Source organism: Phascolarctos cinereus, unplaced genomic scaffold (genome assembly GCF_003287225.1).
Source record: "Phascolarctos cinereus isolate Bilbo 61053 unplaced genomic scaffold, phaCin_HiC Scaffold_2;HRSCAF=192, whole genome shotgun sequence".
NCBI lineage: Eukaryota > Metazoa > Chordata > Mammalia > Diprotodontia > Phascolarctidae > Phascolarctos > Phascolarctos cinereus.
Genome location: NW_027555625.1, coordinates 157,057,406 through 157,081,875, shown reverse-complemented (window position 1 = coordinate 157,081,875; position 24,470 = coordinate 157,057,406). Strand labels below are relative to the sequence as shown.

Here is a 24,470-nt window from a genome sequence, read left to right as displayed (position 1 = left end):
GAAGTTAAGGAGGTGAATAGAACATTAGAAAAGTTAGGTATGATAGACCTCTGGAGAAAACTGAATGGGGATAGAAAGGAATATACTTTTTTCTCGGCAGTACATGGCACATACACAAAAATTGACCATGTACTAGGGCATAAAAACCTCACAATCCAATGCAGAAAGGCAGAAATATTAAATGCATCCTTTTCAGATCATGATGCAATAAAAATTATATGTAATAAAGGGCCATGGAAAGATAGACTAAAAAATAATTGGAAACTAAATAATCTAATCCTAAAAAATGATTGGGTCAAACAACAAATCATAGAAACAATCAATAATTTCATTCAAGAGAATGACAATAATGAGACAACATACCAAACCTATGGGATGCAGTGAAAGCAGTTCTTAGGGGAAGTTTTATATCTCTAAATGCTTACATAAATAAAATAGAAAAAGAGGAGATTAATGAATTGGGCATACAACTAAAAAAACTAGAAAAAGAACAATTAAAAATCCTCAACTAAACACCAAATTAGAAATATTGAAAACCAAAGGAAAAATTAAGAAAATTGAAATTAAGAAAACTATTGAACTAATAAATAAAACTAAGAGCTGGTTTTATGAAAAAAAAATAGATAACCTTTGGTTAATTTAATTAAAAAAAGAAAGAAGAAAACCAAATTACTAGTATCAAGAATGAAAAGGGAGAAGCTACCACCAAGGAAGAGGAAATTAAAACAATAATTAGGAATTATTTTGCCCAACTATATGCCAACAAATTTGACAATCTTAGTGAAATGGATATATTTACAAAAAATATAAATTGCCCAGATTAACCAAAGAGGAAGTAAAATACTTAAATAACCCCATCTCAGAAAAAGAAATTGAACAAGCCATTGATGAACTCCCTAGGAAAAAATCTCCAGGGCCAGATGGATTTACATGCAATTCTATCAAACATTTAAAGAACAATTAATTCCAATACTATATAGACTATTTGGGAAAATAGGTGAAGAAGGAGTCTTACCAAATTCTTTTTATGATACAAATATGGTGTTGATACCTAAACCAGGAAGAGTCAAAATAGAGAAAGAAAATTATAGACCAATTTCTCTAATGAATATAGATGCAAAAATTTTAAACAAAATACTAGCAAATAGATTGCAGCAACTTATCACAAGAATAATACACTATGACCAGGTAGGATTTATACCAGGAATGCAGGGTTGGTTCAATATTAGGAAAACTATCAGCATCATTGAGCATATCAACAACAAAACCAACAGAAACCACATGATCATCTCAATAGATGCAGAAAAAGCTTTTGATAAAATACAACACCCATTCCTATTAAAAACACTAGAAAGCATAGGTATAAATGGAGTCTTCCTTAAAATAATAAATAGCATATATCTAAAACCTTCAGCAAGCATTATATGTAATGGGGACAGGCTAGAAGCATTTCCAATAAGATCGGGGGTGAAACAAGGATGTCCATTATCACCACTGTTATTCAATATTGTACTGGAAACATTAGCTTTAGCAATAAGAGAAGAAAAAGAAATTGAACGCATTAGAATTGGCAAAGAAGAAACTAAGCTATCACTCTTTGCAGATGACATGATGATATACTTGGAGAATCCTAGAGAATCAAGTGAAAAACTACTTGAAATAATAAACAACTTTAGCAAAGTTTCAGGCTATAAAATAAACCCACATAAATCATCAGCATTTCTATATATTACCAACAAAGCCCAACAGCAAGAGATAGAAAGAGAAATCCCATTTAAACTTACTGTAGACATTATAAAATATTAGGATAAGCCCAAAGACCCCAGCTTCTGGGATAAGAACCCACTCTTCAAAAAAAACTGCTGAGAAAACTGGAAAAGAGTATGGCAGAAACTAGGCATAGACCCAAATCTCACACCATATAACAAAATAAAGTCAAAATGGGTTCATGACTTAGATATAAAGGCTGATAATATAAGCAATCTGGGAGAACAAGGAATAGTTTACCTATCAGATCTATGGAGAACAGAAGAATTCATGACTAAACAGGAGATAGAGAACATTATGAAAAGCAAAATGGATAATTTTGAGTACATTAAATTGAAAAGTTTTTGCACAAACAAAGCCAATGCAACTAAGATTAGAAGGAAGGTAGAAAATTGGGAAAGAATTTTTACAACCAGTCTCTCTGACAAAGGCCTCATTTCTAAAATATATACAGAATTAAGACAAATTTATAAGAATACAAGCCATTCTCCAATTGACAAATGGTCAAAGGATTATGAACAGTTATCAGATGAAGAAATTAAAGCCATCTACAGTCATATGAAAAAATGTTCTAAAACATTATTGATTAGGGAAATGCAAATCAAAATGACTCTGAGGTACCACATCACACCTATCAGATTGGCCAACATGACAAAACAGGAAAATGATCAATGTTGGAGAAGATGTGGGAAAATTGGAACACTAATGCATTGTTGGAGTTGTGAAATGATCCAACCATTTTAGAGAGCAATTTGGAACTGTGCCCAAAGGACTATAAAAATGTGCATACCCTTTCACCCAGCAATAGCACTTCTAGGGCTATATCCCAAAGAGATCATACAAATGGGAAAAGGACCCACATGGACAAAAATATTCATAGCAGCTCTTTTTGTGGTGGCAAAGAATTGGAAATTGAGAGGATGCCCATCAATTGAGGAATGGCTGAGCAAGTTGTGGTATATGAATGTAATGGAATACTATTGAGCTATAAGAAATGATGAGCAGGCTGACTTCAGAAAAACCTGGAAAGACTTCTATGGTCTGATGCTGAGTGAAGCGAGCAGAACCAAGAGGACTTTGTACACAATAACATCCACATTATGCAATGACTAATATTGTTAAACTGAACCCTTCTCAGCATTACGAGGATCTAAGACATCTCCAGAGGCTTCAGGATGGAAAATGCTGTCCACATCCAAAGAAAGAACTATGGAAGTTGAATCGCTATTACTTATTTTTACCTTCTGTTGAGTTTTGTTTCATCTTTCTGATGGTTCCTCCTATTGGTTTTAATTTTTACTTACAACTTCACTAATGTGAAAATATGTTTAATGGGTATGTAAATGTAAAGCCTATATCAGATTGTGTGCCGCCTTGGCGGGGGGGGGAAGGGGGTGAAAAATTTTCAGCTGAAAAGCATATGGAAGTGATTGTTGATAAATCAAAATAAATTAATAAAATTTTTTTTAAAAATTTAAAAAAAAAGAATGCTTAAAGCTCTTCACAACCTGGCTGCTGTCTTCCTGTCCAGGAGTATTTATATTGTTCTTTACACACTCTCCCTTCAAGGCAAATTGTTCTCACTGCTCCTCACACACAACATTCGATGTGCCTTTGCGTAATCTGCCTGCCATGCCTGAAACACACTCCAGTTCCACTTCCACATCTAAGAATCTCTATGGCCTTTAATAACTCAGTTCAAGTCTTACATGAGGCCTTTCCTGATTCAGATGGCATAGGGGACAGACAGTACAAAGGTATGGAGATGAGAGATGGAGTATAATATTACAGAACCAAGTAGGATCAGGGTACATGGAAAAAGCTGGAAGGAGGCAATTTAGGAAGAGTTTTAAATGCCAAGTGGAGGAGTTCATATTGGATCCTGGAGATAAAAGAAAGTCATTCAAACTAACTGGGAGGGGGAAAGAAATGGGACTGAAAATTGACATGCTCAGAACACTTTAGACCAGGCCCTCACGACATATGGCCCACAGGTTGATAGGGACCCACCAGAGGATTTTGGGCAGCTGTTATATGACCTGGGGTAACCAATCATCATCTGATACATCCTTTGGTGGGCTGCATGCTGTGCAAGCCTGATTTAGACCTACACTAAACTAAGTGAAGATCAGACTGGAAACAGAAGACTAAAGGCAGAGACACCAGTTAGAAGACTATTAAAGTAGTCCAGATGAGAGGAGATGATGGCCTGAGGTAGGATTGTGGCCATATGAGTGAAGAGGAGGGGATATAGAAGAAATGATGCGATGATAGAAATGACAAGACATGGCAATGGATGGGATAAGTAGGGTGAAGAGTTGAGTGGGACATCAAGATTTCAGCCCTAGCCAACTGGATGGTAGTAGTGCCCTTTACAGTAACTAGAAAATTCTGAAAGTAGAAGGGTTTTGTGGAGGGGAGGTAATGAGTTTTAGACATGTTAATTTTGAGATGCCCATGGGACATCCAGTTGGAGATGTCTAAGAAGCAGCTGGATATGCATGATGATAGTTCAACAGAGAGACTACGACTCCTTATATACATCTGGGAATAATCTGCATAGAAATGATAATAGAACCCTTGAGAACAGATGAGATAACCAAGAGAGATAACAGAGTGGAAATGGGGCTCAGGACAAAGTACTGAGAGATACTCATTGTTAGAGGCTTACCGTCTTACATGTCTAGTATATTTATTATAGTAAGGATTCCTTTCCAATTCTTGTACTAAAACACTAGGGAACTAAAAGACCATCCTTAACATTCATCAGCTATGAGGGACCAATAGATAAAAGGGATACAGGAAAGCTTTGAAGCTTCTCAACCTCTCTACCTCTATGACCACAGGCTGACCTGACATAGAAGTAGATATCTGCAATATCCCCAAACTTTAGCCCAATTGAAGTCATGGTCTATTATCCTGCATCAAAATTCATTTGGATACATATATTTTATACACAGGCTTTTTCCTTTCCTAAGGACCACATCATTCATTTGGAGAGGCATTTGTCACTAATGCAGTAATTACTTATAACTGGAGAGATTAATTACCCTCTCCATTTTAAGTAAAAAAAATTTTTACATATGCAGAAAATTGCACTAATTGAGGAGCTACTATATTGGAGGCATGAGGGAAGATGCACCCAGTACTGCAGGAGGTGGCTAGGGATGCAGTGCCTTCAAGGGGAGGCAAGAGCATAAGATGAGATCAAAGAGGAAACAAAGTTTGTAGAAAGGAGTTTCCAAAGAAAATTCTAGCTCTCTTCCAACCAAGCTATTTCAGCTACATGGGGCAGTAAGGTGGCATAAAATTATGGAGCGAATTCTGGGCCTGGAGTTAGGACAACCTAAGTTCAAATATGGCCTTAGACATGTACTAGTTGTATAACCCTGGTCAAGTCACTTGGTTTCTATCTACCTCAGCTTTTTCATCTGTAAAATGAGAATAATAAGAGCATCTATCTCCCAGAGCAGCCATAGAATCAAATGAGATGATATTTGTAAAGCATATTTGTAAACCATAAAGTATTACATAAATATTAGAATAATTATTATTGTATACTGGTGTGACATGGTGCAATTTTCCCTTGTATCATCAGTCAAAGAATATCAGGATTTATCTACTGATGGTCAAAATATTTACATTATTTTGGGATCAGGCAATAAATGAGGACTCACTGACTCATGGACTTTGAAAGTTGAATGGAACTCTATAGAAACTGATGTTCAGAAAAATTAAGGAATCTGCTCAGAATCACAGAGGATGGTAATACCAGAGCTCAGCCTGGAACTCAGGTTTCCCCAGCTCAATTCCAGAAGGTCTATATAAAAAGCCAAGTAAATTAACCATTATATTAAGACAATTACGGCTTATGCAAATTAAATAAAATGATTTTAAAAAGGAAAAAGCATTTATTTTAATCATATAAATAATAACTAATGTTAAGCAGATAAAAATTCTCTTCTTATATTTCTTGAATTCCTCCGGGTTGTATTCCCTTCAACATATCTACTCTTGGGCTTATTTATGATCACCTAGATAGTTCAAAATATGCCTGCAGATGAGGTCACTTTAATACACTGAAAAGATTACTGCAGATTTCACAAAACAAAAGCTTCTAAATAACATAAATGTTCATTTACTGAAAATAGATAGTAAGTTTTGGCTTGAAAATAAACAGAAATATTGTTTACAATTTGAAAAAAAAACAAAACTGTGTCTTTGTTCCAAAAAACAATTTAAAGATTTAGAGGTTGTAGGGAAAGTCTGTCTTATTTACATTCTTATGTAGTATGAAATTTGTCACTAAGAACAAACGAGCTACAGAGCAAAAGAATAAAATATGGAAGTCCTAGAAGTAGACTTTTTGTTCCTTTGCATCATCAAACAAGTTTCAAAACATTCATTCACGCTGATTGAACCATTTTGAATGTAATTAACCTGTGAAATGATGGCTTTGGACTCAGAGAATTTTATTTAATGAAAAAAAGAAAAAAGCAAGAATCCAATAAAAATGTGAAGTGGCAACCATTCCTGTCAGATGTGGGTATTTAGCCACCCACTCTTCTTTTCCACACTACTTTGAAAATGCTATATACAAAGAAGGCTCATGCTGCCAGGCATGCAATTTGTGTACTTTTAGAGGCACATAGAAAAAAAAAAAGCTAAATATATTAAATTTCAATGGATTTGGAAGCCACAGAATAGGTGAATGTAACTTTTATGACAAATAACCCTATGTTATTACATACTCTATTAATGAGTTAGATTGAATGAAACTACAATTTGAATATGCATGAGTATCAAAGAGCAGCTTTTTTGTACTGATTTTTTTCCTAAAAGGGAGTAAGTAAAATTCTTTGGAAAACACTTCTGATCTGATCACAGACTATCCAAACAAATATATTTGAACCTAAAAGTCAAAATATATTCTGATGAAATTATACTGCTGTTAAAAGAATTCACCTCCCTCTAAATTTCTATTATAAGTTGTCGTAGTCATCCAAAAATAAATATTCCTCACATTTCAAGCAGCTGCTTCATTATAATTTCTAAACAAAAATAATTATTTTTGTTGGTTCACAAAAAGTAAGTAAGGTTAAATAAACCTTTTGAGTACAAAGATTTCACTTCTATAGTAAGCAGCACTAGTTAAAAGACTGGGGAATGGGTAAATTATTGCACCAAATGGCTGAGAATTAATCTCTGCTGACTAGCTGCAATCTAACGAGGCATCTGTGTCCCAGGGAACCCACAGTATGTCCCTGGCGGTATGTGTAGTGTGTAGAGACTGCATGGCATTCTTTGTCCTCTTCTGCAAGCAGCTTTTCGTCTCATTGTTTAGAATATCCTCATGCATCTGTGACGCGTGGAATGCATTCATACTAACAGACTTACTATTGTTTTCTCTCAGAAGCTTTGTTGAGCAAAGACTGCATCACGGTTCTTGATAATTATATTGCTTAATTAATCAAGACAAAAAAAATTTGCAAATCATTGCCCCGTTGCCAAGCAGGGAGATAAAAAATGAAAACAATACAAGCTGAAGCAATATAACAAAAGTAACAGCTATCTGATCAGAAATTCTTATATAATGAAGCTATTAATGCTAAATCGGTTAATGTTAACATTGCTCCAGGTGTCTCTACTTAGATGCAAACAAAAAGGCTAACATTATGTATATAAAAGGCCAAATGTTGCCATGGATTCTGTAACCTGATAGAGAGGACAGCCTTTTCATTTGATTAGGGAATGCAATTTAAATACCAGGGACTGAAGCCAAACAACAGACATTTCCCTTTGCAAGCCTCTTTCATTCACCCTGGGGTCAGTAGTTGGTGAACAAAAGGTCAGCCACACTTGCCCTGGAAATGTCTGGATTAATTTTATTACATTGTAATGGTTTGTATTTTAAATGTAGGGATAACACTAAATTTCCAGTTACCTATTATCCTATTTTGCCCTTTGGGCTTTTGAAATAAAGTATTAAGAAATCGGTTCTCTCAACTCATTTTGACACAATTTGTAACCAATTTTACAAAACTGAAATTAATATTCATAATAGAATACATTTGATCATAGTATAAATCTCTGCTTTTTTTACCTTTGAACATGAAAAGTAGAGTACCCTAGAGTTTATACATAAAGAAATAAGAAAATTATGGAAGAGAAAATGATACTTTTAAAGTCTTCTTAACATATGCATGAAGTTTACTAAAGTAATTATTGCAGGTGGATAGTTTCTAATTCTGAAAAATGCCTTATGCTATTTGCTAATGATTTAATACTTAACTATTTTGAGAGTTAAAATCTTCTAATACATCTTTAGGATGAAAATGCTAATTTTATAAAGGATTAAGTATTGCTGATATTACAATCTTCATTTACAAAAGATACAACTTCATACATTTTGGTATCTAAACAGCTAAATCAAAGATAATACATATTTATTGTGAAGAAACTCCTGACTTCTTGTTTGGTGAAAAATCTTTTTATGAAATATAGTTAAGAACTCTTTATAATACTGATTTTGAGAAACAGTACAAATATCACTTTTCTAAATCACATTGTATCTGGAGTTTCCACATGTGGTAGTTAAGATGTTTCACGGGATAGCATCATACCCTTGAGAAATTTTACAGGTGATTTTTTTTTTTTGCTTCTTTTAACCTCAAGGTAAAATGCATTTTTCATAACTTTATTTAAAAGCTAGTCTGTAAGCCCTAATTTAAAAAGTAAAACACTTTTGATTAATTAGCTAAACTTTTTAAAAAAGAGGTTTTAAGGACAGTAACTTAATTTAGTTTGGAAATAGTGAATTATGCACCCCTTTTGAATAAAAATAAAGAACAAAATTGAAATTTGCTTAAATTTGGAGTCATCCTACTTATGAGTTCCCTTGACTATTCTATTCTATTCAATTTAACAAACATTTATTGACTGTCCACTATTTACCAGGCACTGGGCTGAGTGCTGGGGAGACAGATAAAACAAAAATAGTGCCTGCACTCAGGGAGCTTAGAACATTTTAACTATGAAACTGTTACACAAATCTGAAAATAGACTATTTTTACCCCCATGGATGATGATCTTAATTTTACTAAATAAAAGATTGTTACAAATAATATTAATGGTATTACTTAGGTAGCCAAATTAGTCCATGGAACTTCTCACAGGATAGGTCTTGTAATTTTTAGGAAAAATGTTAATTGGTTAAGCTGATTTTGTGGCAAATGTTAAGAAATCATTAGATTATCTATGTTACAATGTATACAGACAACCCCTTAATATATTCAAGTTAGTGATGCCATCCACTATGTTGGAATTTTACAGGGGTTTCAAAATTATATTATATTGGATACTATAATTACAGCAATATATTGTGTAATATAAATGAAATCTTAATAAATTTCACTCTTTTCTTCATATTTCTTTATCAATTCAGTGTACAAAATCAAACTTTTAATTCTTTTTAATATTCAGTTCTTTATGACAAATTTCTATTGGAACTGGATTCTTAAAAGACACTTCAAATAAACAGCAAACAGTGAAGTTGGATACTTGGAATCAAAGATTATACTGTATTACAGACTGTGAATATCTTTGCTCATATATAACTCAAATTAAATACGAAAAAAGTTTTAACTTAGCTGTATGTAGGCTATTTACCAACAAAAATATAAATTACTTTAATGCATTTATAACATCATTTCTCCATAATAGTTAATAATAGTTAACCATATGCCAAACAGTACATAAGACATGGCAATAATATGATGAAATTGTACCTCTGGTTTCTTCGTTATCTCGATGAAGAACATATGATTCTTCATTGGATAAATAATAATTAAAACATCTCCAAAATCTGTTGGTATAATACCCCTGCGGTAGTTCCTGGTGTGTTCAGACCAGACGATGTGAACCTCGTCATTTCCCAAGTGACGAAGCTGCAACAGCAAATTGGCTCTTTATTAATCAGAGTGATAACAACAGTTTATGAGGGGTCATGGTTTACAAATTGAATTACAATGCTCAGCAGCAGAAATATTTCATTACTTAAAAAGGTTAAAACACTGATTTCTTCTACGTGCAATAAAATGGTGCAGGTGGCATGATTACTTAAAAATAATATGGGCCTCATTTGAAACACATATTGGTACTTATATAACGTGTATAATCAGCACATGCAAAGAAATTATTGCTATATCAGTACAGTTTTAATAGGAAAGATTTTTCAACTAAATTTTAATGTCACCAAAAGCATCATTCTCAAAATTCTATGAACTAAAAATTTAAAGTTATTATTTTTTTTGTATCATAGCATTGCTTTAGAAGAATCCTGATTCAATATCTAGTTATATAGAAGAATACTGTATGAATAGAAAAAACATCGTACAATTACAATTATAGTATAGCTTGTTGTACAGTTTATTATGCTTACTTGCTGTCAAAAACTTTAAGAAAAAAATTTTTAATTACTTCTGTTTAGAAAAAAAAAGAAATGTAAACTTACACAAAAATTATATTTTATAGTCCAGGTTCAAAGAGCATAGTCTAATCATCATGCTATTGTACTCACAAAGACAATGCAGAATGAATTTCTATGATTTGAAGATATTAGGAAAAATGAAATCCTCATAAGTAATCATATCTAGGTAAATATGAAATGGGTAAAGAGTGAAGAAACTTGATTACAAAAATCAAAATGATCTCCTAAAAACTGTAACTACAAAGACACTTCTAGCTAGTGGATTTTTCAATTATTCTTGTTAATTCCTATTAGGAAGATAAAATTTCAATCTTTTTAAATAATAATATGATGATGTGGGCATCTTGAAAAAAAATTGCCTAAACTTGATTTACAAATACAACAGAATGAAAAATGAAAGGATACCAATACTTCAACCTGTGAGATATACATCATGTGTTAAAGGTAAAAGTAAAGCTAGACTAACATGAAAAGCATTTTGTAAAGAAAAAAAGGTAAAGATTATCCTTTGGGGTAATATGTATGTAAAACTTATCGTGATGTATGTAAGATACTCTAAATGTAGAAAGATTAGAGGATGATATAGGGGATGGATGCTCTTCATAGGCAGCTCAACTACTGAGGGAAAAACACAGGTGAACACACTATGTTCTGTTTTTCATTATAAGGTTACAAAGAAGTCAGTTATGTTGAAATGCCTCCTAATCTTTTCTATTTCATTCTTCTGGAAACAGCTCTATGATTCAATTATTTAAAAAGAGATTTGCACCTCCATTCTGTAGTGTGTGCACATGTGTGGGTACAAATCAACTGTTTGTATGCAGGTTCATGGGCTGTCATTTCTACTGAGCACTATGCTATAACAAGGAAGTACAAGTTAATGGTGTTCAAAATTTTCATTGAAAATTGCCCAATAATTTTTTTTCCTGCTTATAGATCAAGCTAAGTTAGAGCCATATGAGATGAGAAAACATGAAAGAGTCACACTAGCATTTGTGAGGAAAGTATCCATAATGATGAGGTCACAGATCTCACTAAAGTACAGAAGCACACAAAAGCCTAGTGAGAAAGATGGTACAACTGCTTTTAAAAGGATTACTTAATGTAACTGAGCCAAAATTATATGTACCTCTATTTCCACCTTAACAAATATCACAACTTTAAAAAATTTAGATATAGTGGCCCCATACCCCACCAGTGTAATATACTACTTTGGGAGTGAAAACATGGTAGTCATTTTGTGCCAACAACACAAGGAACAGTGTTTTCAAAGGAGAAGTGAATAACATCTAATTGAAACTTCAGGGGAAATTTAGAAAAGCAGAATGTAATTACTGAACCTGGAAAACAGCCAGGATTCAATACCTAACACCCCTAATCTTGAAAATAGAACCAGCATCTTTAGTAACATATTGTCCTTGATATAATGCTTGGGCAAATAATTTATAGGTGAAGAATCTCCCTTATTAAATCAAAACCCACACTTGGTTTTACTTTAAATGATTTTAGAGGTTATCCAATCAGCCATAAGATTCCACTTTAGCATAAAATTTAATAAAACTCAACCCTAAGGCAATGTATCAAAATGCATGAAATTTATTTCTGATTGATAGTTAAGGATTTTAGAGCATGTGAATTCAAAACAATTAATCTCTGCAATATTCCACCTTTCCAAAAACCCCCATTCAACAGTAAACCAAATACTTAAAACAATGGTTTGCCACTGCAAAACTGCAGCAAAACAGTTGTAGGAATACATTAAATTATAGCATTCACCCTATAATAATTCACTATTATGCAACATTTACTTTCATTGCTTATAATATAATATTAATCATCATGAGGTTATTTTCTTTTCAACGCTGTATGCCTTAAGCATCTGGGTACCACATGTGTAATTAACTAAATCACAAAATTAACAGTTAAGGCATCAAGCTCAGTTAAATAAAATATTTGGGACAAAGGTGTATTTGAATACACCAACAAATACGCAACATGAACATAGTAAATGTTAAAAACACAAGTAAAATGAGTTTTTAGTCACATCACAAAACTTGCCAGAGGATGCCTAAAGGGGAAAAATTTTAAGTACTTTTCCAGTATCTTTACAAAAGATATTCACTTTACATGTTGTATCTGATAAACATTTCCAATAGAAATTCACTGCAACATATTGTTCAACTACAGTTTCTTCACAATGCTTAAAAGTTAGCTCAATCTAAGAATGTGCATATAATTTATGGGGCAATTTATAGACTTTTTCATTTTATAATTAATCATGTCAACTATTTTCTCCAATGTAAGCCATACTTCAGAATGTACTTGTCAGTTATAGAACAAATACTCATTTTTCAAGCCTTACAAAAACAATTCATGTTCTGAGTCTTGTCCTGTATCACTACTCCTCATTAGCTTGAGTAAACAGTTTTAAAGTCACTATGCTTTAACTATTCTGCATGCTGCCTGCCAGGCAGCACGCCACTGGTGACACTGGTCATGGTACACACCTAATAGCCTGACCTCCTTTTCCGTCTAATTGCATTACATAGCCAGCTGGCTCCAGAAAGGAGTCGTCTGTTTGATTGAAGAATTCCTGCTCCTTGGTAGGCATTGCTGCTACTTTTACTAAGTAACAGTCAGGCCTGACATCCCCATTGTTCATCTGACAGTGTGCCCATCCTAAAATCTAAGTTTTATTTGTAAATTAACCAAGAAACTTCCTGCCAGAACAGCACTGCCTGGAGACTGATAATGTGTGCCTTTCATTCCCTTTCACTCTTACTGTATCACTGCCAATTTGTTTTTCTGCTGCTGGCCAGCCTGAGGCTATAAAAGCCTTGTAAGACATAAGTGCAATTATAGTCCTGGAGTCAAATGAATTGGACAAATCCAATAGCACAGCTCTGTCCCCACTTTGCAAAACCCCTACAGCAGTTAGATTAGCTGCTAAAAATCTAATCTAGCTATAGCTAACAAATTTCTGCAGTGAAAGATCAAGAGTTCAGTATGGGGTTGCAACCAGATTTCTGAATTGAAAAAGTTCTACTATGACAAGGGCAGAGCATAGCATAAATCACTTTAGAATTCTGCAGCTCATTTTTAAGCTGTTAGGTACAATTTAGTTAGAATAAGACAAGGGACTATTGGATGCTGTTACTGAGATTGATTTTCGTTCTAGCTGCAAGACATCCTGATGAAGAAAGTTTATCACTAATGATGCTAAATCCTGGAACTGCAAAAGGTACCAGCTGAATTGTGATGATTTCAGTAGGGAATCTTTCAAACAGAGCCAAATCTGAGAACATTATCTGTGGGACAGAGTTTTTAACCAGAAAAAAAAGCCTCATAAAATAAACAAAACCCTGCATTTCTTTTCATTAAAAGAAAGGAAATGTTTTAAATTTGTATTCCTTCTAAAGAAATTAAAAATGTCTCTCACACACAAGAACTTTTTTTTTTTAGCATAATTCTCAATTATACTGAAATGACAAAACAGAAATTCAATCCTGACAGCATAAACCCTTTACTATGTATTACTAAGAGTTAGGTAAGTGAGGACCTGGTTGACTTGTAATCTAAAACAGGTCATCAGAAACATCATTTAAGGTAAATGCTTTGAGAAAGGAGCCAAGTCCTTTCCTTTGCCTGCCACAGACTTTCAGTACTGGAAGGGATCTCAGTAACCACACCTCTACTACTTCTCTAACAACCACAGGCTTGAAGATCACCAATGAAGGCAAATCCTAAGGCAGATCATTCCACTAGTGTTTTGTGATCACTGTGAGAAAAAAGGTTTTTTTTATTGCACTGAAACTAAATTAGCTACTTTGCTACTTCCAACCACCTGTTTTTAACTCTTGGTGTTAAAAAGAAAAAGTCTCATCTCTCTACTACAAGACACCCTTTCAAATATTTAAGACAGCTTCAAATCTTCACCACCTTAAAATCCTTCAAGTAATCCTCTCCTACCATGAATCTGAGGCAGCTAGGTGATGCAGTAGATAGAACAGTGGGAGGAGTCTGAAAGACCTAAGTTCAAATCAAACCTCAGATACTTACTACCTGTGTGACCCTTGGCAAATCTCTTAACCTGTTTGCCTCAGTCTCCCCATCTGTAAAATGGGAATAAAAATAGCACCTAATCTCCCAAGGTTGTTGTGTAGATCAAATGAGAAGATCATTGTAAAACACTCAGCACACAGTTCCTGGCACATAGCCAGCCCTTATGAAAATGTTTATTATTATTATTATTATTATTGTTATTATTTCCCTTTACTATTTTGGTAGTTCTCATCTGGACAGTCTCCAAATCAGCAGTGTCCTTCTTAAAATGTGGTACCACTATAAAGAGGAATCATGGCATAGTATATATAGAGAAAATTGGATCGGCTGAGAGTCTAAAGACCCAGGTTTTAATTCTCACTCTGTCGATTACTGACAGATTGTCATTCACTCCATCTTTCACTTTTGCACCTATTAGAGATTATTCTATTTGCTAAACCATGCTTCAATATTTCAATGGATCCATGATTCATGTGTGCACTCATTATACTAGTGCAGATCTCAACCCACTTACACTTTCTGTATTCTTTGTAATTCACATGCTCTCTTCCCATAAATAAATTCATAGGCTTACTCTGGTGCGGAGCAGTATAGAAATCAGCCTATTCAGTGAATATGTGTAAAAGCACATTAAGTTTTTCATAACTCCAACAATCCTACATAAAATTTTGTTTTAATTATTCTGATTAAGTGATTAAGTGTGACTATGTTGGTTACCTCCCTTCTCTTTCCCCATATACATAACATAGCTCTTGAAGAGACTTTGAGTCACCTGTAATTCTATTTATTCAGAGGTCATGGTGTTCCATGTTTTACATTTGTGTAACAATACTGGAAAAATGTAAGTGTCAAGAAGTTGGCTTATTTGTGTCAGGGATCAACTTGGGCATCACAACGAGTGCTATGTAATTTCCTCAAATGCAATCCAATCTGATCTCTTTGTTCCACTTCTACTCTAAGACTCAGCTTATTGTTCATTTGTAATGTCTGTTCCAAATACGTGCACTGAAGACTTACTCATTGTATTCCTCTTCCAACTACATGCCATAATCTTGGCAATTCATATTCTTGATCCACTCAGTTTCTCCTTTGTAGATTGTTCAGGTATTTTTTTTCTATGTGGATCACACAGAGAAAGCTCTATTGTATTAAAAAACATGATGCAATCATCATAATTTCATCTATAACCAAGCTACCTCACATATATAGTGAATCCTTCTCCCATTTGGACTCTGTGCAAGGCAACTTACACAGCTGTGGTTATTATCCCTGGTGAGTACACACTTCCCTAAGGCCTTGCTTAATACTGATAATCAGAGGATTGTTGAACAAAAGTTATTAATGTGGTTACATTCATGAAATATTTTTATATGATGTTAAAACATGTGGAAGATGTTGTTGCAAGAAAACAGTTAAGGCAAGCATAAAAATGAAGAAATGTACGATGAGGAAAGGATGTGTGCCAGGCAAGCAGCAAGACTGAGCAATAATAGAGAGGCCAGGTGCTGCATTGTTAAAAGACCAAGAGAAAGGCCTCCAGTGCATTTGCTGGATTGTCTGTGGAGGATTTATGGGAGAATACCAACAAGAATCACACAAAATGTGACCCTCCTTGGAGAAAGTACACTTATTGACCAGATCACAACACAGAATGAGTGATTTTGCTCTAAGTTTAAATTTGACATAATATATTATGATTATAGTCCAATACACTGGCCAACACTATACTTGGCCAGGTTCCTTTTACACAGAGTTGTGAGCTCTAACCTTAAAAATACAGTGGATTTAATTGTGGTAAAAGAACAAAAAGGAGAAAAAAGGAGCTAGCCATTGCAATGGTCAATATTAATATTCTGAAGTCCAAGGAAGTAAAAATAATGACCAATCTGACAAATAAATAAAACAGGAATGAATCTGCATAGAAAACATTGAATGAAAGATGGATCATTCTCATCTTACCCAAATTAACTTAGTATTACTAAATCATATTTTAACAGTTTAAAGCATTGTTTTAGGAATCAAACTGGAATCCTGTAATCACCACTCACTACCTGTGTAACCACTCTGTGTTAACATCCAGAAAATAAAGAAAGTGGGATAGATTCATTACTCTCTTAAAATCTTTTCTGGTTTTAAAACTCTGGCTTCTATGATTCTTCTTCTTAATCCAAACACCAAAGTCACAGAGAGTTTTCATTTAAGGCAGACACCAAAGAACTTAGTCAGAAATGAGTAATTTCCCTAAGAAAGAATCCTCCAAAAGAGCCAAAATGAAGAAAAGTGCTAGAGATAATGACGTAGGGAGAAGATACAGCCAAAAAAAATAAGAGTGGGTCTGCATGTAGTTCACCAGACAGAACCACATGAGAAGGCTAGTGATACTGACAGTTCACCAACATTCCAAACACATGAATACCTACAGCTGAGATAAGAGGAGTATATACATAGAGTATGGTCACAGCACTGAATGATTCTTCTATTTGGGCATTTTCTCTGGTGACCAATTCACTCTACACAGGGCAATGAAAACATATATTTAATTAGTCTGTTTTTCATTCATGATAACTTTCTACTAATAAAAAGCAATATGTGTGTATATAGATAACTATGTATATTTTATAGATATACATAAAATCAAGGTTGTTTTTCATCTATTTTTTATTAGTAGAAGTTATAGTTATTGATAGCTATATACATACACATATCTGTTTTTTATTAGTGGAAGGCTGCCATAAATGAAAACCAGTCTAGATTTTACATATCTAAAGACACACACATATTCATCTTTATTATTACATATCTAAATACATACACATAATAAAAAATTAAATACATATCTATATACACACATAAATACACATACACACTGTGATAGAAAATGTTAAGAATAAGCATTAAGAGACAAATCTACTGTGAACCTTGCCTTTTTTGTACCTTTACCTCTTGATCTAAAGACCTGCTTCATAAGCGATTACCTATTTTTGTTAACATTTCATCACTTATTTGATCATCAGATCTTAGATTTGGAACTTTGAGGAATCTCAGAGGCCATCTAGTCCAAACTTCAATGTGGCAGAACAGAGGTTCAAACAAATTCAGTGACTTGCTTAATGTCACACAGGTAGTAAATAAAGAAGCCATATTTCAAAATCAGTTTGTCTGGTTCCAACAACCAGTGTTCCGACAAAAACATTTTAGTTTAATAAGTCTTAGAATAGAGGTGAATTAATAAATGAAAAGGTTCTTTTCTAACAGTACTTGGAAGAAAATTTTGAAAAAATATAAACACACAGATATCTATTACCTTTTTGGTGAGAGAATCATCTGAATCAAATGGCATTCTAGTGGAGACGTGGAAAATTACTTCCACAGTAGAGGTAGCGTAGTAAGGTGCAGTTTGTCCCGTGCTGCCATTTCGCTGTAGGCCACCCATAAATCCACAGTGTGTTGAAAGGTCAACCTTATGTGTGTAATAAAATGAAAAATAATGATAATCAAAAAACCAGGTCTTTTGATTTACTAAGCTAGATGACACTGAATATATTACAAATTTAAAGCATGCCCAGCTCTTTGTAAAGCTATGGTTTAGCCATTAACCGCTCAGTTAGTGCCCAGATCTTTTAGTGAGTGGACACTTTTTTTGTTCTAAGGAGCATGAATTCTCTGTAGTGTAAAACATTAAGATCCATTTAATTAATTATATTTTTTCATACTTTGAAAAAACATAAGTGAGTTTCTTTCACATTAAATATATTAAGGTTAAAGAAATGTGCTTTTTTATTTGGCAAAAAGAAAACATGGTCAAGAATAGTCAAGGATGGTTTTAAAGAACATATTGATACCTTTAAAATAAACATTTCTTAAGCTACTGTTAAGAGAAGTTAAGAGAGTAAAGAGCTAACTTTTTGAAGATTTAAAAATTCTTTGAGAAATGTCACCTTATGGCTAGTTTTAAAAAATCACCATCATACCCATTCTACGTATTCATACTTCTTGAATTGTTCTATACTAAGTTAAAAGAAAATTAAACTAAAATGAATGAAAAAGACATAAGTCTGGTTAGATTCAGGGTTCCTAACATTTGTGTGTCTCTGTGTGTGTGTTATGATACTCTCTGGTATCTGGTTAAAGCCTATGGACTCTTCTTCAGAATGTCGCTAAAATGCACAAAATATGTGAGAATACAAAGAAAACCAATTATAGTGAAATACAATAATCAAAACATTAAAAACAAAATCAAATAAGTATAAGGACCCTAGGTTAAGGAAACTTTGGTTTAGATTATGTCTAGATTATTTAGAAATCTCTGATTTTAGAAGAGCCTTGAACTCATAAGCACATATTCTTCCACAGGTGTGTCAGGAAGACCTAGGTTCAAAGTGATACATACAGGATGCATGACTTTAACAAATTACTTAGTCTCTGGCTCTAGGCCAGGAATTAGAAAACTGTTGAATTCTGCCTACAGCCTGCTTTTTGTATTGCCCTGAGCTAAGAATGCTTTTTACTTGTTTAAATAATTTTACTCTTATTTAAAATTTTAAAAAAATTAGTTCTGTACAAAAAGAGCTAGGCAAGAATTGGCCCTCAGGCTGTAGTTTGTAGATCCCTGTTCTAGGCAAATCTCTAAGACTATAAATTGCAGAGATGGTGCCAGCCTGTATTAGTAGAGGGACTTTCTTCACCTGGGAATTCTCTCCTGCAATAAATGTTTACTTAATTAATTGATTAGTTCATTTATCTATTTATGGCATTCTCTCATTTTTTTAAATTTTGAGTTCCAAATTCTCTCCCTCTCTTCTGCCTAGCCCCTACCCACCAAGGAGGCAAGCTATGTTACCAATTATACATGTGAAATCATGCAAAACATATTAAAACATATTTCCATATTAATCATATCACCAAAAAAGCATGAAAAATAAAGTGAAAAGTCATACTTCAATTTGCACTAAGAGTGCATCAATTTGCTCTCTGGAGGTAGAGAGCATTTTTTCATCATGAATCCTTTGGAATTGTCTTGGACCATATTATTGCTCAAGGCAGCTAGTCTTTCACAGTTGAACATTGTTAGAATATTGGTGTTACTGTGTACAATGATCTGTTTCTGCTCACTTCATTTTGCTATAGTTCATATAGGTCTTCCTATGCTTTTCGGAAACCAACCCCCTTGCCATTTCTTATAGCATAATAGTGTTCCATCACAATTACATGTTGCATCTTGTTCAGTCATTCCCTAATTGATAAGCATGTCCTCAATTTCCAATTCTTTGCCATGACAAAAAGAGCTGCTATAAATATTTCTGTACATATGGATCCTTTTCCTTTTCCTTTGATTTCTCTGGGGTACAGACTAGTAGTGGTATCACTGGGTCAAAGGTTATATATAGTTTTATAGTTCTTTGGGCATAGTTACAAATTGTTCTCCAGAATGGTTAGACAACTTCACAACTCCACCAACAGTGCATTAGTGTTTCTTTGACCCCTCATTTCCTCCAGAATTTGTCATGTCTGACAGCTGGGAGGCAGAACTTCAAATTTGTTTTAAATTGCCTTTCTCTAATCATTAGTGAATTGGAGCATTTTTTCATCACTATAGATAGCTTTGATTTGTTCTGAAACCCACCTGTTCATATCCCCTGATCATTTATCAATTGGAGAATGGCTCATTTTTTACAAATTTGATTCCATTCTCTCTATATATGAGATCTTTATCAGAGAAATTTGCTGTAAAATTTTTGATACTACTGCAATATGATTCCTTATAGTTTCCCAGATTATCTCTTTTAATAGGGTATATTTTTGCTTTTGCTTTATCTGAGATCATAACTGTTACCCCTGCCTTTTCTACTTCAGCTGAAGCATAACAGATTCTGCTCCAACTCCTTATTTTAACTCTGTTTGTCTTTCTGTCTCAAGTGTGTCTTTTTAGAACATATCTGTATTCTAGTTTTCATTCTGCTATCTGCTTCATTTTATGGTGACTTCATCCCATTCACATTAAGTTATGATTACTGTGTATTTCCCTCTATCCCCTTTTCCTTGTTTATTCTTCTCTCTCTCTTTTTATTCTGTCCTTTCTCAAAGGTCTGTTTTGCTTCTGACCACTGCCTCCCTTAATCCAGCCTTCCTTTTATCATACCCTACCCTTTTTCTTATCCCCTTCCCCTTCTAAGATAAATTTCTATGTCCAACTGAGTGAACACATATATGTAGTCTTCCCTCTTTGAACCAACTTCCAATGAGAATGAGGTTCAAGCTTTGCCCACCATTCCCCCCCTTGCCCATTTTCCTTTCCACTGTAAAAACTCCTCTTTGTGTGCTTTTCTGTGAGAAAATTTTCCTCATTCTATCTCTCCCTTCCCCCTTATCCCAGTGCATCCCTCTTTCTTACTCTATTTTTTTTTCATGTGTTTGAATGTTAAATTTTCTATTCAGCTCTGATCTTTTCATCAGGAATGCTTGAGAGTGCCCTATTTCATTAAATGTCCTCTTTTTTCCATGAAGGATTATACTTGGTTTTTCTGGATAGGTTATTCTTGATTCTAATCCTAGCTCCTGTGCCTTTCAGAATATCACATTCCAAGCTCTCTGCTCCTGTAATGTGGATGCTGCTAAATTATGTGATCCTGTGGGTCTATGATATTTGATATTTGAAGCCATCCCAAGTTTCAGCCTGTTTTGTGCTGTTGTTTTCAGAGCTAGTTCTGGGGGTGTGTATGTTTTCAGTACTTCAAAGATGGTATCATCTGGAGAGAGGTGTGGTCAGTGTTCTTCTGCCTATGCTCTGGTCTTTATCCAGGCAGTCCCCTTGTAGCTACAAGCATTAGAACTCCTGGTGGCCCTGGGACTGTGACCAGGTCCTTTGTTCTCCTGAAGCTGGAAGTGCTAGTTCTCTTCTGTCTTGGAATTGCGACCAGGGCCCTTACTCACTTGAGACCGACTACCAGCACTTCTCTCCCTGGAATTGTGACCTAGAACTGCATATAGGCAATAGAGTTGCCAATCAGCACCAGCTGCACTCTGTGCCAACAAATGGTCCCACGTAATTTCTTTTGACCAGCTGTCTGACTCTTTTACTGTCCTTTGGTTGAGAGCTCCCAAAGCTGTTACAGCTGCTGCTGTCAAAGTTGCCTCCAAGATGAGCTGCTGGTGATGCTACTGTATATGTTCTGGGCCAGTCCCCACCCTGATGTCACAGACCTCTTCTGAAAAACAACTAAATTGTTCTAGGGTGGAAAAATGTCTCACTCTAACTTTTTGATGGCTCTGTTGCTCTAAAATATGATTTGAGGTGTTATTTTAACATTCTTTGGAGGAGAATGTAGGGAGAGCTCCTTCACCATCTTGGCTCTGCTGACCCACCTGGGAGTTCTATACAACAATGAAATCACAAGTCTAGTCGCAAGCCCTACTTAAATAATATGATTTAATAACATATTTTTCTCCATAACTACTTAGAATTGATCTTAGAAAACAGGTTTGAATGGATACTCAATCCAACTAAAAGAACTCATTCTATTTTATACTTTTCCCATTATATCTTATTTATCCATCCTTCTAGTATTTGACCTCTTTTTTCATCTCTCTTCTCTATTAAAGTCATTGCATTTTTGTCAGGCAACACCAATTTGCCATTCTTATCTTATATATTCCCAGCTGAAGATCTCATTTTTCCTTCTGATTCAGGTTATATCAAAATAATATGGTGGTAGGAGAACTAGGTGTTTTGTATGTCTGAAACCTCCTCCATTTCCCTTTTTCTCCATTTGAATCTACAGCCAGCCTTTGAAACCCAACTCAGATGCTATAATCTTCATGAAGGCATTCTAGGTTTTTATTCTTCTGTCTCCTCAGGGTATCACATTACATTTTAATTTTTACTTTTCTTTCTTTTTTTTTTTTTGGTTAGGCAATGGGGTTAAATGACTTACCCAGGGTCACACAGCTAGTAAGTGTTATATGTCTGAGGCTGGATTTCAACTCTGGTCCTCCTGAATCCAAGGCCAGTGCTCTATTCACTGTGCCACCTAGCTGCCCCCAATTTTTACTTTTCTAATGCACACATAATGTCTTATTTTTGGTTATAGTCATCTATCTATATCACATCCCACACCATACTTCTAAAAAAGTATGGAAAGTATTAATTTCAGCTATTTTATTAACCAAAAGAACACTAATGAATGATTGTTTAATTGAATCATTACTAAAAACTGTAATAATATTACATATTAAATTACATAAAAAAGCTGACAATTATATGGCTTCAAATTTGCAAAGTATTTAACATACATATTTTATTCTCACAGCAATCCTTTTCAGAAGGTACAACAAGAGTTATTATCCCCTATTTGCAGATGAAGCAACTAAGGCTGAGACAAATTAAATGACTTGTTCAATGTCATAGAGCTACTGTTAGAGGTGGGATATGAACTCAGGCCCAATTGAAATCAAATCCAATTCTCTTTCTACTACATTTGTATTTAAATTTGCTAGAAAGTGGCTAATTAGTGTTGAAACTCAAGTTAACACTTTCATTACAAAAGACTCAAGAATTCTTGATATCTTCGCTATTTCTATCATAGACTTCATAAGCCAGCATAATTTTACACACAAATACACAAAAACCCTCTAATTTCCATTCAGTTGCATTTAACTAATATCTATTAAATGAATTACCTCCCAACCAAGCCCAGCAACAAAGTCTTCATAAGCCTGGCTTCCCCTTGCATTTGACAGTATTGAGCACTTGTCTTCTTGTCCTTCAGCAATGTAAAACACTGCAATCTTGTGAGTTTCACGGCTGTAAGTTAGAAGCAAACTGAAATGAAGTATATTTATAATGCATAGGAAGTTGGGGACACTCACTTAAAAATGAGTTGGTATATAATTTCTTATATCATACAGTTTAGGATTTCTTCATTTTAATTTAGGAACATTTCAGTTGGCTTTTGAAATAGACAAATTATCTATTCAAATTTTACATTCCTAGCCTTTGAGATTTAAGATATAATATTATAAAATTCTCTAATTCTAAATCACCAAATTAATAATAAAAATAATAATGAATCTTAAGGAATGTCTTCTTCCAGTAAGAACAGATTCTGAATTTGTCTTGGTCAGTAGAAAGTAACTGCCCATCCCCAAATAATAGGACCTCTTCCCTTTCTAAATATGTGTCACTGAATACATGCTGTGGGGTTAGAAAAATAGTATTTGGCTGAGAAAAGAATTGAATGGTTCCATTCATGAAAGGCTTAGTTCATACTGGTACTATATGAGCTTAAGTAGGACATGGACCAATTTACTGTATTTGACTGTATTAAATAACTAATTTCTGTATAAGCAATTAGATTAATGGTTCAAAAAAATCTTAAGTTTACATTACATAAACATGGTATTTTGTTAATAATGAACATCTTTCTCCCCCCTAAAGCCCTAAATAGGAATGATTCAATTCATTGCCCTTCCTCTATTGAGAAGTCATTCTCTTAGGTTTCTTTTTTTAAATTAGGATTACTAATCTGATTATCATTGTATTTCCTTCATTATTTTTGTGGTGTCCAATGGGAAATAAATCTTTTAAGTTCCATAAAATAAAGTTTTATTTCTCCCAATTAGTATATTATGCTTCAAGTTCCCAAATGACTGAACTTGTTTTCTATCGGCTACCTTTTGAAGTACTAAATTAGGTTAAAAAAAAAATCCAAAAACCCCACTTATGAACAACATAGGCCAAAAGAGTGTAAGTTCCTTAAACATTTCCACACATGCAAATTAATTATCATCTTATTAGTCATAATTTATTGAACGTCAACTAAATCTTAGAGGTTAGATGAGAGGACTTCATAAGTGGGGAAGAGGTTTCACTTGACTGGACTAATATCTCACAGAGAAGGCATGCTTTGGACTATAATTTCTAAGGAAGAGTCTTGAAGTGTTACGGGGATTCAGAAACATTTAGCAACAATTAAATTTCAGGAAATATATTGTCTTATATGGAGTACTGAAAAATGTTCTAATTGTAGATATATTGAAGCATGTAGGTGACAACTGTTGACACCATACACCATTACCTTTACTGGTCATTAGGACATGGTAAAGATATATAAAATCAAAGTACAATTACAAGACAAGCACCAGTGATCATTTATTT

General features: G+C 34.1%; 1 protein-coding gene across 1 annotated transcript in view; it reads right to left on the bottom strand.

Moving 5' to 3' along the window:
* RALGAPA2 (Ral GTPase activating protein catalytic subunit alpha 2) overlaps positions 1 to 24,470 on the bottom strand; it is a 417,261-nt gene that overhangs the window by 155,283 nt on the left and 237,508 nt on the right. The window contains exons 35-37 of the mRNA XM_020989297.2: positions 22,994 to 23,117; positions 17,622 to 17,777; positions 9,555 to 9,713 (exon numbers count right to left, since the gene is read on the bottom strand). Coding sequence (XP_020844956.1) covers positions 9,555 to 9,713; positions 17,622 to 17,777; positions 22,994 to 23,117 — 439 coding nt within the window. The remainder of the gene's footprint in view (positions 1 to 9,554; positions 9,714 to 17,621; positions 17,778 to 22,993; positions 23,118 to 24,470) is intronic.